At 43.1% G+C, this 16,105-nt stretch overlaps 2 protein-coding genes across 3 annotated transcripts in view; one reads left to right on the top strand and one right to left on the bottom strand.

Moving 5' to 3' along the window:
- The window catches only part of cltca (clathrin, heavy chain a (Hc)), a 33,310-nt gene extending 18,888 nt beyond the window's left edge, over nt 1-14,422 (top strand). The window contains exons 9-30 of the mRNA XM_070918065.1: nt 71-223; nt 511-633; nt 1,447-1,584; nt 1,685-1,849; nt 1,988-2,168; nt 2,795-2,958; nt 4,213-4,338; nt 4,443-4,585; nt 5,419-5,653; nt 5,779-5,901; nt 5,984-6,129; nt 6,238-6,421; nt 6,517-6,709; nt 7,125-7,282; nt 7,364-7,636; nt 7,798-8,115; nt 8,459-8,590; nt 9,148-9,258; nt 9,359-9,529; nt 9,620-9,841; nt 11,911-11,986; nt 12,750-14,422. Of these exons, the coding sequence (XP_070774166.1) occupies nt 71-223; nt 511-633; nt 1,447-1,584; nt 1,685-1,849; nt 1,988-2,168; nt 2,795-2,958; nt 4,213-4,338; nt 4,443-4,585; nt 5,419-5,653; nt 5,779-5,901; nt 5,984-6,129; nt 6,238-6,421; nt 6,517-6,709; nt 7,125-7,282; nt 7,364-7,636; nt 7,798-8,115; nt 8,459-8,590; nt 9,148-9,258; nt 9,359-9,529; nt 9,620-9,841; nt 11,911-11,986; nt 12,750-12,883 (3,669 nt within the window). The 3' untranslated portion in view covers nt 12,884-14,422. The remainder of the gene's footprint in view (nt 1-70; nt 224-510; nt 634-1,446; nt 1,585-1,684; nt 1,850-1,987; nt 2,169-2,794; nt 2,959-4,212; nt 4,339-4,442; nt 4,586-5,418; nt 5,654-5,778; nt 5,902-5,983; nt 6,130-6,237; nt 6,422-6,516; nt 6,710-7,124; nt 7,283-7,363; nt 7,637-7,797; nt 8,116-8,458; nt 8,591-9,147; nt 9,259-9,358; nt 9,530-9,619; nt 9,842-11,910; nt 11,987-12,749) is intronic.
- A 338-nt stretch (nt 14,423-14,760) lies between these two features.
- The window catches only part of ptrh2 (peptidyl-tRNA hydrolase 2), a 2,033-nt gene continuing 688 nt past the window's right edge, over nt 14,761-16,105 (bottom strand). For both annotated transcript variants that reach the window (XM_070917768.1, XM_070917769.1), the window contains exon 2: nt 14,761-16,014. In XM_070917768.1, coding sequence (XP_070773869.1) covers nt 15,495-16,004 — 510 coding nt within the window. In that variant the 5' untranslated portion in view covers nt 16,005-16,014 and the 3' untranslated portion in view covers nt 14,761-15,494. The remainder of the gene's footprint in view (nt 16,015-16,105) is intronic.

The following is a 16,105-nucleotide window of genomic DNA, read 5'->3' on the forward strand; positions in this document are numbered from 1 at the left end:
ACCCTGTATGCTTCTTAAAAAATTGTCTTGAATTGCTTCCAGTGCTGATGCTACTTTTCCGATGTTTCAGTTGGAGTGTTCAGAGGAACTGGGTGACCTGGTGAAGGCAGTGGATCCCACCTTGGCTCTCAGTGTCTACCTGAGGGCCAACGTCCCCAACAAAGTCATCCAGTGCTTTGCAGAGACTGGTCAGTTCCCCAAGATCGTCCTGTACGCCAAGAAGGTATGTCTGTCTGGTATTTGAGCTCTTAAAGATAGGATAATTCCCAAATGATGAAATTCATGGCCAATAAAGGAGAAGACACACCATATGAAATATATTTTAAAGAAGAAAGCCTTTGCTAATTCAAGGGTTTTAATAAAGTATATTGCGTAAAATGTTTGATGCTTAAATGAAGATGTGTTTCTCCATGAACATAAGAACACTTTGTCAGCTAAATTAACAGACTTAGACAATGGCCCTAAAACATCATAGTAATGTAGATGTATCCATAATTGTTTTTCTTTCAGGTGGGCTACACTCCAGACTGGATCTTTCTGCTCAGGAATGTGATGCGGATCAACCCTGAACAAGGCCTGCAGTTTGCCCAGATGCTGGTCCAGGATGAAGAGCCACTGGCTGACATCACACAGGTCAGAGGAAGGGAGGAGGGATTCATGGATTTGTCAAATGAAGTATTTCCAAATTATTAGAGTGGACTTGGTCTCTCTTAAAGAGCTTTAAAGAGATGTGTGTCTTACTCTGAATGAAACTGACCAAATTTATGAGCTTAGTAGGAGTTTAAAAACCAAGTGTTGCCCTGCAGCACAGGGTGGATTGCGTTTTATTGCTAAGTTGGGGTGATATTGCGACCTTCTTACATTCCAAGTCTGCAGTTAACAAGTCAACCCCAAACTTTCCTGGAAATAGGACTGGGAAGTATTTGACAACATGCCAACATCTGTGAACCTCAGCTATCCTGTAGTATAAAGGAAATGCACCTCCTCCTTTGCTTCCTGCCTCTGCAGACACTCTGCATTGCAAATGTCAACTGCTGACTCCGCTTTCTGTGTTGCCTAAAGTGCTATACTGGCAGGGCACAAGAGATTTAAGAATAAAACACATTGAATCTTTGGGAGAGAAAATATGTTGTATTCAGCCAACTTTCACTTGTCATTGTGGCCTAAAGTGGCCTTTAAGCAGCTTTTAAGAAGTATGTGGTCTTTGGTCTTGCATCTTTCAAGTTTTTAATCCTGTCAGCGGCGCAGAACTTAAGGAGGCTGTGGCAGCTGTGTTATGCTTATGTTGGAGGGAGATGTTGTCTACCTAGTTGCAATAGTTGCAGTGCAGTAGTATTTTATCTTGACAAGTTACATTCTTGTCAGGCTTCTAGCAGCTACACAACAATGGTCTCTCTTCCTCCCTTGAGTTTAAGTGCTCACCTGTGTGTCTCTCTGTCTGTCCAGATCGTGGATGTATTCATGGAGTACAACCTGATCCAGCAGTGCACCTCATTCCTCCTGGACGCTCTGAAGAACAACAGACCCTCAGAAGGACCACTGCAGACTCGCCTGCTAGAGATGAACCTCATGCATGCTCCCCAGGTGAACACATCTACACCAACTTTACTAAAAGGAATCCAATTCATAGAACTGGGATGCATTTTTGTCTAACATTTTTTACTGCTTCATGTCATGGGTGCAGGTTGCTGATGCTATCCTGGGCAACCAAATGTTCACCAACTACGATCGTGCCCACATCGCCCAGCTGTGTGAGAAAGCTGGACTCCTGCAAAGGGCACTGGAGCACTACACCGACCTGTACGACATCAAGCGCGCTGTGGTGCACACACACCTGCTCAACCCAGAGGTGGGCTTCAGTTAGCGACTCTAGAAAACTAGAGGCTATTTTTCTTTCTTATCTAAGAAACAGTTCCTTATTGTGGAAATGCATGGTAGATATTGTATGAGCTACGACTTAAACTAACGTTCCCTTCTCATCCTCCAGTGGCTGGTGAACTTCTTTGGCTCCCTGTCGGTGGAGGACTCTCTGGAGTGCCTCAGGGCCATGCTGTCTGCCAACATCCGCCAGAACCTGCAGATCAGTGTCCAGGTGGCTTCCAAGTACCACGAACAGCTCACCACACAGGCTCTCACTGAGCTCTTTGAGTCCTTCAAGAGCTTTGAAGGTGAGATCCCACTTTATACCAGCATACTGCTTCATTTGACATTTAAATCTTTTTTAGGGAAACACTGTAATCTATAATCCAAACAATGCAATTGATGGGTTTTTTGAAGTTCATAGACACTGATGACACGCTTGCTCATAAGACCCAGTACAATCAGAGACACAAAGGATTGAAACATACCCAATAAAATCCTTAAATTGTATTAGATTTTTTGTACAATTGGGAGATTCACCTAAATATTCCTGTGTCCAGGCTAGACGTTAGTGTGGTATTTGACTTGTCCTGCACTTTAATCAACTGCCATTCCCTCTCGCCTATGTACTTGGATAGATGTCCCCTAACTATCAATTAGACAAGTAGGCCAGAGCAGAGGCAGGACAATCAATAGATTGTGCAGAAGGGCCTGGAGGTGAATTAGTTCAGCTCCTCTACTATTGCTGGAATAATGAAGCATAAAGGCTCTGAGTAAAAGTAAAGTAAACTTATTGGGGGGGGGGGACTGCAGTCATGGCTACACTTGTCAGTTATATCTTTTCAGGATGTATTACTGGGTCCTTAATGCTATCATTAGATAGGTGGAGCTGTAGACGTGCAGCTTAATATAAGTGACTGTCTGTGTCTCTCAGGTCTGTTCTACTTCCTGGGCTCTATTGTGAACTTCAGCCAGGACCCTGAAGTTCACTTCAAATACATCCAGGCTGCCTGTAAGACGGGCCAGATCAAAGAGGTGGAGAGAATCTGTAGAGAGAGCAACTGCTACGACCCTGAGCGTGTCAAGAACTTCCTCAAGGTAAAGCCGCAGGGACAGCTGGAGTGATCAAACACTGACATGTAACAGCTGTTTTCCTCCTTTACCTGGTTCTTTCTTTTGCTTTTGTCACTCTCTCTCCCGTATACACTGTATCTTTCTGTTCCTTATCTCGTTACTAAATCTTGTCTGAACCATAACATTTTTTTCATAATTTTACACCATGTTGATCTTAAGGTGAACCTTTCTAGTTTTTAAATCACCATTTCCAGTGAAGTTTGAAGTGCTTAGTCAGTCTCTTAAATGCTACATGCCATTAAAAGAAAAGCTTCACAGATTAGCATTTTGATCCCTTCTTGTAGATTAGAAAATTATTACTATCACAGCACATCCCCAGCAATCTGCCTGTATTAGTTAAAATGTTCACAACAACCTCCCTGATGGCAGCCAATTATCTTTTGTGCTTTTCCTCTTTTGTCTTTGGAATGGCAGGACATGTATCAGGTAAATCTATCCTTCTCCACAGTACAGGACTTCTCCCTTCTTCTTCTTCTTCTTCTTCTTCTTTTTGCATTCATCCGAACCCCATAACTTTAGGCACAGGATTGAAACTGGGATTTGTATGGAGACGTATATGCTTATACACCACAATCCATACACCCACTGGGGTGCAACCAGTGCTCTCGGAGCTTTACATAGTCCTAGCTATACGTTGGATGTTTTTGTGTGTAAATGCAGTTAATGGTTACAAGTTGGGGTCCTGTACTCCGTATTTGAAGACATTAAAGGTGTCTGTGTGTATAGTGTGTAGTCCCGTAATTGGAGCCTCTCGTCAGTGTAGCATGTTTTTGGATGATATCGATGAGGTGCACAATCCCAGTTTGTTAATCCTGTAGGAGTGTGGATGGCAGCACACTGGTGCTTTGTGGTACAGGACTAGTGGTCAGTGCTGTTAGTGTTGACCTGACAACTGGCGTCTCTCAGCCAGTTAACAAGTAAGAAAGCTACTTCAGAATATTTAGAGGTCTTGTTCCATGACTCTACTGTGAAACACACGTTTTGCAATGTGACCTCCATTTGTTGTAGTGACAAACCTTTTCTTTCCCCTCCCCCTTGACATTGTATTAAATGTGCCATTTTTGATCACTTAAGGAGGACCATTCTAAGTGCAGTGGTGAAAGATCAACCCTGTTGCATCAGAGTTGGTTGATGTTTTGTGGCTTGTAGAGGTGTTTTGCTGGTTGTGTTTTGCGTACTGAACGTGGCCTCTTTCCCTTCTCCGTGTGTGACGGACAGGAAGCCAAACTCACCGACCAGCTGCCACTCATCATCGTCTGTGACCGTTTTGACTTTGTCCACGACCTGGTCCTCTACCTGTACCGCAACAACCTGCAGAAGTACATTGAGATCTATGTTCAGAAGGTAAGGCTCACCGGAGAAGCGTTCATATGCATCATGGCAATTATACTACATCCTTGTATTAGAGAAATAAGCAGATGAGATTTATAGTTAAATTTGTGTCTTAGGTGAATCCTAGCCGTCTGCCTGTCGTGGTTGGTGGTCTCTTGGACGTGGACTGCTCAGAGGATGTCATCAAGAGCCTGATCCTGGTTGTCAGGGGACAGTTCTCTACTGATGAACTGGTCGCTGAGGTGGAAAAGAGGAACAGGTGCTGCACTATTCCACCTACATGTTTCTAAACATTGCAACTCATTTTGTCTTCCTAGCTAATGGTGAAGTTTTGACAATTACAAAAGGTTAATCATCAGGAGAGAAAATGTTTTGCCAGCCAGTAGTTGCAGCTTTGTCTGGAACACCAGATGGCTGATATTTGCCTCATAAGATTATAAATACCTGACATTTGGACGACTTTGCTATGACCGACAATTTATCTGTCACCGTTCTGACTTAGAAATATTGGGTTATTAATGCTTTGATAGCAAAGTGTTTAGCTTCATTATTTCTCTCTCTCCTTGTGTGATTGCTATTTTTTTTGCTCTAACAATATTAGTAATCAAAATGTCACATTGTTCATTTATTCTCCTCATAAATGGTCTGCTTTCTGTCTTAAGTAATGTCGATCAAATAAAAAAAACAGTAAGTCAGTGTATTGCCGTTACTTAATTTTACATCAACCAAAATAAACATTTAGCAGGAATATAAGCATTACAGACTGACATTTACAGGAGAGTAACTGATTTTTAAAAGTAAGAGAAGACACAGTGGTCAGTTTTGCAGGTTGTTACCGTGGTGCTGAGTTGTGGAAGTTGTGTTTTTGGGGTGTAACAAGTTATGAAAATGTTTTTAAACTGAAATTGTTAGTAAATTAGTGCAATCTAAAGAGGAATCTGTGACTTATTCAACATAACAAGCCTAAAACAGATCACTGCACGAAGAACCTTGTCTGTCAAGTGCTACAAGTAGGATTTGAATTGTGCTTCATCCCTGGTTGCAAAGTTGAGTGAGCAATCAGAGAGTCCTGACATCCCCTTTCTCTTACAGACTCAAGCTGCTGCTGCCCTGGCTGGAGTCTCGTATCCACGAAGGCTGTGAGGAGCCCGCTACCCATAACGCCCTGGCCAAGATCTACATTGACAGCAACAACAACCCCGAACGCTTCCTGAGGGAAAACCCGTACTATGACAGCCGTGTGGTGGGAAAGTACTGCGAGAAGAGAGACCCCCACCTGGCCTGTGTGGCCTATGAGAGAGGACAGTGTGACCAGGAGTTGATCAATGTGAGGATGAATTTTTGCACTTTGCCTGCCTCTTACCTGTGTATCCAGTTTCAGTTCGTTTTTGTAGTACTTTAAACTGCCTTACTATACAGGAAGAATTGTAATTTCTGTTCTTTTTATATCAGGTCTGCAATGAGAACTCCCTGTTCAAGAGCTTGTCTCGCTACCTGGTCCGCCGCAAAGACCCTGAGCTGTGGGCCAGCGTGCTGCTGGAGAGCAACCCCTTCAGACGACCGCTCATTGACCAGGTAAAGTCTACGCAGGACGAGTCTTATCTCTTTTGATACAAGTGACTTGTGCCTCTCTAAGCCTCTGTTCCTTTGTCCTCAGGTGGTGCAGACTGCTCTGTCAGAAACCCAGGACCCAGAGGAGGTATCAGTCACAGTCAAGGCCTTCATGACTGCAGACTTGCCCAACGAGCTCATTGAGCTGCTGGAGAAGATTGTGTTGGACAACTCTGTCTTCAGTGAACACAGGTGTTTAGCTGAAACATTTTGGACTTTTTGCTGTGTCCCATGAGTCATTTCAAAACGAATTGCAAAACTAAAGTGTGCTGAGGGGTCCATGTCTTCTCTTTCCCACAGAAATCTGCAGAACCTGCTGATCCTCACGGCGATCAAAGCAGACCGTACCCGTGTGATGGAGTACATCAGCAGGCTAGACAACTATGACGCTCCCGATATCGCCAACATTGCCATCAGCAATGAGCTCTTCGAGGAGGCCTTTGCCATCTTCAAGAAGTTTGATGTCAACACCTCTGCAGTGCAGGTCAGTCATTAGCTCTAATAGCTAGATTAATGCCTTATTGACTAATGAACTGTTGATCATCCCTGTTTTCTTCTTTTCTTTTTTTTTTAACCTAGGTGCTGATCGAGCATATTGGCAACCTGGACCGGGCCTATGAGTTTGCAGAGCGCTGCAATGAGCCGGCTGTGTGGAGCCAGCTGGCTAAGGCTCAGCTACAGAAGGACTTGGTTAAAGAGGCCATCGACTCCTACATCAAAGCCGATGATCCCTCTGCATACATGGAGGTGGTACAGGCTGCTGATAAGAGCGGTAAGGAGACTTTCTTGACCTCAAGTAAGAAAACATGGCGGAGAAGGAAAAAAATGCACCAAACTTAGTTGAGATTTTACTTCATAGTGTCAAAGGCCATGCTATTCTGATTCTGACAATGAGGCAAAGCAGAGGGCTTTCAAAAGCTGAGCAAAGCGTAGAGGGAGCTGATCAATCACTATGAACTGACGGCAGGGTTGTTTGCCAATGCAGCTTGGATTTAAAAGCAGTCAATACGCAGCACTTCAGCTGTGTTGTGGAGTTTTGTCCTCCAGGGGTATTTACTGAAAGTTGCAGCAATTCTTTTCACACTGTCAGCATAAAATACAGGTGAGGCAGTGTTCCACATCTACCAAAAATGAAAAGGATAAATGTAGAAACATACTTAATATTACTGTGTGTGTGTGTGTTTCAGGTAACTGGGAGGACTTGGTCAAATTCCTTCAGATGGCTCGTAAGAAGGCCCGTGAGTCCTACGTGGAGACGGAGCTCATCTTTGCCTTGGCCAAAACCAATCGCCTGGCTGAACTAGAAGAGTTCATCAATGGACCCAACAATGCTCACATCCAGCAGGTCAGCCGAGCTCTAACACAACCCTCTGCGAATAAGCTGTCAGGTCACAAACTGAACACCATGTCTGTATCTGTTATGTAGGTTGGTGACCGCTGCTATGATGAGAAAATGTACGACGCCGCCAAGCTGCTATACAACAACGTCTCCAACTTTGGTCGTCTGGCTTCAACTCTGGTGCACCTCGGGGAGTACCAGGCTGCTGTGGACGGCGCCCGCAAGGCCAACAGCACCCGCACCTGGAAAGAGGTGTGCTTCGCCTGCGTGGATGGAAATGAGTTCAGACTGGCCCAGATGTGCGGTCTCCACATCGTGGTGCACGCTGACGAGCTGGAGGAGCTGATCAACTACTACCAAGTAAGATGGAAACGAAGGCTTTTTTGTGTGTATGTTTGTGTTTTCATCTTCTGGAATGTTATTCCAGAAACTCAAATAACACCTTATTGTTTAATTTTTGAGCCGAGCCCACGTACATCCATAAACATGCATTTACCACTTTGCTCCCTCTTCTCTCTCAGGACCGCGGTTACTTTGAGGAGCTGATCACCATGTTGGAGGCCGCCCTGGGCCTGGAGCGCGCTCACATGGGGATGTTCACGGAGCTGGCCATCCTTTACTCCAAGTTCAAGCCCCAGAAGATGAGGGAGCATCTGGAGCTCTTCTGGTCCAGAGTTAACATCCCGAAGGTCCTGAGAGCAGCGGAGCAGGCTCACCTGTGGGCCGAGCTGGTCTTCCTGTACGACAAGTACGAGGAGTTCGACAACGCCATCATCACCATGATGAACCACCCGGCAGATGCCTGGAAGGAGGGACAGTTCAAGGACATCATCACCAAGGTACAGTTTGAGTTGATGTCAGAACTAGGATTGTGTTTTAATATTATATTTTTCTTTTTTCTGAAGTATCTAACTGTCTGATTGTTGAGAGACGAAATTACACGAAGGTGATGTCAAGCTTTCATTCCACTGCAATCTCTTTTGGTCGTTGCTTAAATGTCTTTATTATTGCCAGAAATTGTGATTGTTTGATTTCTGAATAACAAGTACTAATTTCATTGAAGACAGTATCATAAAATGCTCCAATAAAGTATTGCAAATTTCTAATCATCATGTCTCACATTGCACTATATTCCCTGATCCAATGTTTCTAAGACTGTCTTTCCCTCTGCACCCTGTGTAGGTGGCCAACGTGGAGCTGTACTACAAAGCCATCCAGTTCTATCTGGAGTTTAAGCCCTTGTTACTGAATGATTTGCTCATCGTGCTTTCCCCGAGACTGGACCACTCCCGTGCTGTCAACTTCTTCAGCAAGGTACACTTTGATTACTTTTCATTGTGATAGAGAAGAATTGTGATAGAAATTTCCTCTGTTTGTTAGAAAAAAGTGGATTCCCATCCACCTATTTTTATGCGCATTTTGAATTTGCGTATTAAAAACCCGAGTGGAAACACAACAAATTTGAGAAACAGTCAAAATATGGCACAAAGGTTTTTATACTTGGCTGAGGTGGAAAAGTTATTGTATTGCTAAAACCAAAATACGACCCAGTGCAATGGAAACAGATGAGGTGAATACATCATAATGCACATGACAAAAGACGCAGGCATCAGATCTGTGTGGTCCAATAAGGAGACTGTAACCTTACTCAAATTAATAAATGAAACAAACATAAATGCCTTATTTCCATCATGTTTTCCACAGTTTTCCATTGTTTGAGATTTGACAGGCACTCTTTTAATTCCATCTCATTGTGCCCTCTCCTTCTGCAATCGTCTCTCTCATCCTCTTCTTGAATTCTCATTTTTTTTTTGCAGAATTTGCATGGAATCTTGGTTAGTAAGATGATGATTTTTCATGTGTGTCAACAGGTGAAACAGCTGCCTCTGGTCAAGCCCTACCTGCGGTCAGTACAGAACCACAACAACAAATCAGTCAATGAAGCACTTAACAACCTCTTCATCACAGAGGAGGACTATCAGGTGAGACTGCGCTTCTGTATTTTGTTAAATCGTTTTATTTCATAAATGTCATCATTCTTTGATTTAATATTCTCCCCTTTTTCCATCCCACTCATGTTAGGCACTGAGGACATCAATAGATGCCTACGACAACTTTGACAACATCTCACTGGCCCAGCGTTTGGAGAAGCACGAGCTGATTGAGTTCAGGAGAATCGCTGCCTACCTCTTCAAAGGCAACAACCGCTGGAAACAGAGTGTGGAGCTCTGCAAGAAGGACAAGCTCTATAAGGTGCTCCCCCCCCCCCTCCAGACATTCACCTTTGCATTCATGTTTCTGATATGCTTTCCTGACCCTGTCCGTGCTGTGTCTTCTCTGCAGGATGCCATGCAGTATGCGTCAGAGTCCAAGGACACCGAGCTGGCAGAGGAGCTGCTGTCCTGGTTCCTACAGGAGAGCAAGAGAGAGTGTTTCGCCGCCTGCTTGTTCACCTGCTATGACCTGCTGCGGCCCGATGTGGTGCTGGAGACCGCCTGGAGGCACAACATCATGGACTTTTCTATGCCATACTTCATTCAGGTCATGAGGGAGTACCTCAGCAAGGTGGGTCAGCTCTTTTCAGGCTGGAATTAAGTGAACAAATAGGTTTTGATATAATTGAAGGCCATATAGCCGTTCAAGGATCAATACGAAGATCAGAACAAATGTGAATACCAGCACACATGGTTTAGTTTAGTTTGTTTTATACAGATTCATGCAGGTTATCTTGCGGGGGCTTTGTGAGAGATAGTAGGCAAGTAAAGAGCGTGCAGTCAGGAATAAGGATGCTGACTAATGTTCTTAATCAGTTATGTCTTTAGGCCTGTTTTTGATTGTGTGAAGCAAATTGATACAGAGCACATTATTATCCTCTCTTCCTTTTTTGGTTCTTCTGGTCCATAAACCAGATAAAATAAATGCAAATAATCGGAACACATGGCATATTGACAAATGTATAATCCTTACAGTATTCAAAATATAAGATAATGTTTTCCTTTTGACTACAGCAACAGTCAAAATCGGCAGTATCAAATGAGAGGCGTACTCTTTCTGATGGTCTTCTGTTGAGCACGTTTCTTTACAGGGAAATATGTTTAATTTTCTTCTTCTATGCTGCACCTCTTCTCTTCCAGGTTGATGCAGTTAAGGAACAGGTGAAAGCTAAATGCTCTGTTTTTTGATCTCAAAGTATTTAGCTGGAAAGACTGCGGCCTTGAGTGTGCATGGTTTTAGCTACACTCTCACTTTCGACACAGTCACTGAGGCATCTTTCAAGCTGAAATTATAGTTGTTGGGGAACGTTCTAGATCTGTAGTCAAATAAAACTTCAAGGTTTGAGGAAATTAAACTGTAGCCGTCTGCTGCAAGAACACAGGATTGGAGATTTTGTATTCACCACATTGACATTATACACACAATTGAAATGATGAGCATCTAACCTCAGCGTGCTAAACTAGTCAAGAAACGCATGCAAATCAAATTGGCTTTAAGATGGGATGGTAATAAGGTAATCATATTCTTGTGGATGAGGGACAAGTTAGAGATAAGATGATACTTGTTGTCAGTTTTAAAGGACAGAAATACTGCAAGAGGAAATCACATGCAGCAATCTCTGAGTGAGATGTGATTGTAACATAGTTAACTCTGTATATAGATGATCTAAACACAAGATGCATGTTGTGCCAGTTGTTAAGGGACCATTAAAAAAAACCTACCCAGCGGAGTTTGTTGGAGAAAATGCGCTGTTTCATGGTTTTTACCATCTGAATACATGAAAATATCCATCATTGTGTTTGCCACTGATGCTTCAACAAGTATAATAAATTCTCTGCAGTTTCACTTAAAAGTGCATCTCCTCACAGATATCGACACTGCACAATCTGAAGCTGTTTGTTTTTAAAAGGTTGTGTTTTGACGCATTAGCTGGTTATTAGAGTAAAGCATGTGTGGAAACGTCTCTTGCTAATACGCAGCAGCAGGCTGTTGGTTGTGCCTAGCTTCCTGTAGGGACTCCCCCCTCCTCCTCCTCCCTCCTCCTCCCTCTAAACTGCATCTCAGCGCTGCAGCCTCTTATGCACTGCCAGCGGTGTCACACATCGAGCATGGGACTGCTTCTGTTTACAGTGAAGCTTCAGCTTGTTGAAAATGTGTGCAGAGGACCTAAATGAAAAGAACCTTTTTTTTTCTGAAGAGGCATGGAGGAACTGAATGATAAATGCATATATACAAGATGTGGAAGTGCACTGCTGAGCAAAGGCTTACTTTGAACTCTAGAAATAACCTGCATCCAGGTGCTGCTGCTTCCCCCTGAGGCCCTGATATGTACGTTTTGCTTATTGCTGCGTCTGACTTGCTGCCTGAAGAAGTTGGCTACTTTTATTGTTACTGTGAGGCGGGCCACAAAATGAAAACAATTAGTTTAACTAGTTTTTTCTTATTTAGGTTATTTAGTATTATTACTTGGTAGTTGGTTGTTAGCTTAGTGGTGGCCAACATGCACATCCTCGTCAGAAAAGCAAACCATAGATTAGTTAATGAATATATGCAACTGTTTTTAATCTTGTTAAGTATGCTGTTAATGTTTACTCATCAAGTGGCTGTGTTCTAAATGCTGTTATTTCTTTGTCTTGCAGGTAGATAAACTAGAAACCTCAGAGTCCGTAAGGAAAGAGGAGGAGCAGGCAACGGAGACGCAACCCATCGTCTACGGTAACAGTCCTCTGATGACATCAATGTCCATTTCACCGTGATCAAAAGCAAAGGCAGCAGCCTTCCCTCCACACATGGCACTCTGGTGCCTAGATTATCCAGGGCCCCCAGTGGTTAAATGTTAGAATTTATTTCTCTATGGCATCAAACATTTATGACCCAAATGAGCAACAATCAAAGTAAAAAAAAAAAAAAAAAAGTTAGGTATTTATTAAGAGTTTAAGACTCATAAACTCAGCTAATCTGCTTCATTAGGTCTGTGTTGGGGTGGTTGGATCAGATTTCATTGACAGCGACCAAACAACCCATTAGCTGTAATCAGATTCTGAATCAAATGTTGCTAAATAATGATTGGTGCACAGAAGTATGTTCCCTAACATGGCCGCTTCAAACTAGTCAGAAGAACGCAGAGAAAAAAATGAAGAAATGTGAAATAACCAAAACTGTTCCAAACTTGGCAGAAAAGAGTGTGTTCATGTAGGGTCCTGTCATTCGTAGAAAGAAGTTGAGGCCTCTTAAATTTTTGATAAATGGAATATTGTAATATGAGGGAGCTTTACAAATGGGTCATGGGGGTATTTTACGACTTGTTTTTCATGCATTCTTCACAGTAGATGGAACATTTTGAAGCTGAAAAACAAGATCAACAAACCAACGAGGACGCACTGTGACCAAATCATTAGTTTTGGATCAGCACTTTGGCTCTGGTTAAAATAGAACAGACCAGTTACGTGTCTGAGACCTTTGTGTGTGTGTCTTGCAGGCACACCCCAGCTGATGCTGACAGCAGGCCCCAGCGTACCTGTGGCCCCTCAGCAAGCTTACGGCTACGGCTACCAGGCGCCTGCAGGATACAGTCAGCCAGCAGCTCAGCCAGGTTTTGGCTATGGCATGTAAAGACCCCCACCCCCTTCTCTCCACATGCAGGCTGGAGCTACCATCCATCCATCTCCCACAGTCCTTCACCAGACCATTATTGTCTCTCTCTGCCCTCTACAGGGAGCGAGGGATAATACAGACAAACTTCTTCTCTTTTTTTTTTATGTTTTTTTTCCCCCCTTTTTAAACTGTCATGAAGGACTCAGTTTTATTTCTGTTGTCAAAGAAAAAGATTGAATCACAAAGAGTAATTTTCTCACATTCCGTATTGACTAGATTAATTTTTCTTTTGTCTATTTTATTTGAATGGGAAATGGTGTATGTACAATGGGGGGGGCTTATGGGAAGAGCTAGTCCTCTTCTCAGTTTAAAAAAAAAAAAAAAAAAAAAGGTCTGTTGTGAAGCATCTGATTTGCACTCTGTAGTGAGAAGAAATTCATGTAGAACCTCTTCCTTTTGATGTGTGTGAGCAGCTTATTCTGTCCGACTGTAAAATGCATTTAATTATTGTATATTCAGACACAAAAAAACCGCTACTATGTTCTTCTATATTTGAACATGAGACTGCCGCCTCCATGATCACAGTCCTGAAACACTACGTTGTACCAGTCATGTCCCCACAAACACACTTCAGGGCTGTTTCTTGAAGAAAACCAGAGAGTGTATTTTACATACGACTTACAGGAAAGTTTGATTCGTTCCAACTAAGCCTATGCAGGACTCTCCAGACTAATTTGCATTCAGACGACATTTCCATGTGCTTTAAATACTGCTCTAACGTGCAACCATTCCACCTGCGGAGGGACTGCAGACCTGTTTGTGTTTGACTAACATGCCCCATGCCCCCTTCTTTATGCTGCGGTTTGTTTCTGCTGGATATCATTTTAGGTCACTTGTTGAGTGTGCAGGAAAAGTTTCCAAAACTTTAATTCTCCTCATGTCCTGTTGAGGGTTGCCTTTTAACCTTTTCAGTTGACCCGCTCATCCAATTCAGAAACAATATCACAGGACTTGTGGTAATTTGAAGTTTTTATCAAAGGCTTGCGTGTATACAGGAAATCAATCATTAACTCCTTGGAACTTATATTCTTATCTAAATTACCTTAGATTTAAATTGTGCACTTAAGATACTTGATTGTGCATAATCAGGATCATAATGAATGAAACAGCGGTTTTGTTTTCCACTTAAAAATAAAGGCTTCTTGTTTGTCAAGAACCGTCTGATTGTGTCTTACATATACTGTCATGTGCTGGAGATGAACGCAGTAAAGCTACAGGTTACATTTACCTTCCATCCAATGACACTGCTGCACATTCAGCCCCAAAGAAGGGAAGTGGTTCTGATAGGAATGATAAATATAGAGCTGAGCGATCGTAGGCTGTGAAGTGTATGAAAGAGATGCTGTAGTTTGTAGTCCAATGTAATGTACAAAACAATGTGATGATACAGTCCTAGAATAATGACTTCTCCATTTCCAAACGCAGTGTATCAGTGTTTCTTCTTGTTAACAACACAGTTCAGTAGTGTATCTGCAGTAAAGCCCTATGTGAAGCCAATTTTTGAGGCCTTACTGAGGTGTTTGATTTGATTCTACTGTAACCTGTTCCTCTGTCTCACAGTGCTCAGATCAGCTCAACAGCAGCAGTTTAAGACTCGGGGTGTAGTACTTGCATGATGGAACAAATGAAGAGGGTGCTACAAGTAAAGCAGACTAGTAAAAAGTCAGATCTGGTGTGAGTTACTACCAGTCATACACCATGTTGACAGAGCTCATCTGAAAACAGCTGGAAGATTGTGACTTAATGTGTCTGTCAGAAGGTAAAAGTAAATGCATACAACAAGACGATGTGGATTGCAGAAGGTGGAACTGTAATGCAGCATTTAAGACCAGGGAAAATATTTAATATATTATATAATATGTCTTATAAAATCCAAATGACATCCAGTTGCATTACAATATTGATATTGCATCCATGTAACCAGCTCGACTGCTGCACTGCAAAATCATGTCGGATCAAATTGTTCATTGCAGTGACCTCCATGGTATTCTAAAGCATTTTGTGAGATAAGGACTTGATTTTTATTGAGATTATTTTTACATTTTATATTTAATATTTATCATCCCTTTGGGACCATGCTCAGTACAGACCTTTTTCACAGCAGAAAAAGCACAGGTGTAATCCATTAACATGAATAACTGCATTCCATTTATGTTAGCCAATTAGAAGGCACTGCTATTTTGCATGCTGGCTTACTAGGATTCCTATTGTTATTTTACTGGTTTTACTGTGCTGTGATTCCAATGAGATCAACAACAATACTTTTCGTCTGTGTCTTCAGAGCATCACGTCTTTACACAGGCCGTGACAACGTGTGGACTGCTGCAACACAGACAGTGTTGGTGGTGTTTTTGTCCCACGACTATCACAGTAAAGGAACACCCACCAAGCTGTTGGGCTGCTGTAAGAGTCAACTGATTTCTTATGCGAGAGGCACCCTCAAAACTGCACAAAACGTGATTGAGTCAAGCACTGTATAAAAATATAACTGTAGCCCAACTTAGTTTATATTGCAAATAGCAATAACAAAAGAAGTTGTACGCAAGTCCAACAGATGCAAGCTGGAACTCTAATACAGCTTCAAGTCTCCAGTGACTCTGTCGATCAGATCAGCTGGGCCCGGACCTATACCCAGTACGGTGCGTGATCCGGGTGCGATTTGTGTCCGTCCCGCGTCCTGAATCAGGCTGACCGGAAGCCCCACTTCTTTGGCGTGACCCAGCATATCAATCAGGGTGTCCTCGTCGGGGGCCTTCACCACCACCTTGGGCTGGCCGCAGTACTCCCACTGCTTGAGAAGCTCGGGGTTCCTGCGCTGAACCTGTTTGTAAGCAGACACAGCGGCATGGGAGCACTGGGCGGCGACTTTCCCTTTGCCCATCTTCAGGTCATTTCGGACCACCAGTATCATCTTGAACTCGCCCCCTTCTCCCATCACGCTTGCTTCACCGGTGCCGTTCCCCATCGCTGCCTCCAGGCTCTTCGGGCTGAAGCGAGCCCGCAGGTGCCAGCCCAGGAAGAGCCCACAGCCCAGTCCTGCTACTACACCCAAACCCAATGGCCCACACAGCAAATCCATATTGTTAAACCTGCAAAAATGACAGAAATGTTCATGTCACACATCAACGCCTATAGACTGGCAGGAAGTTTGAGACAGCAACATCATCTTTTTAAAGCAGC

The sequence above is a fragment of the Enoplosus armatus genome, chromosome 13, assembly GCF_043641665.1.
Source record: "Enoplosus armatus isolate fEnoArm2 chromosome 13, fEnoArm2.hap1, whole genome shotgun sequence".
NCBI classification, from domain to species: domain Eukaryota; kingdom Metazoa; phylum Chordata; class Actinopteri; order Centrarchiformes; family Enoplosidae; genus Enoplosus; species Enoplosus armatus.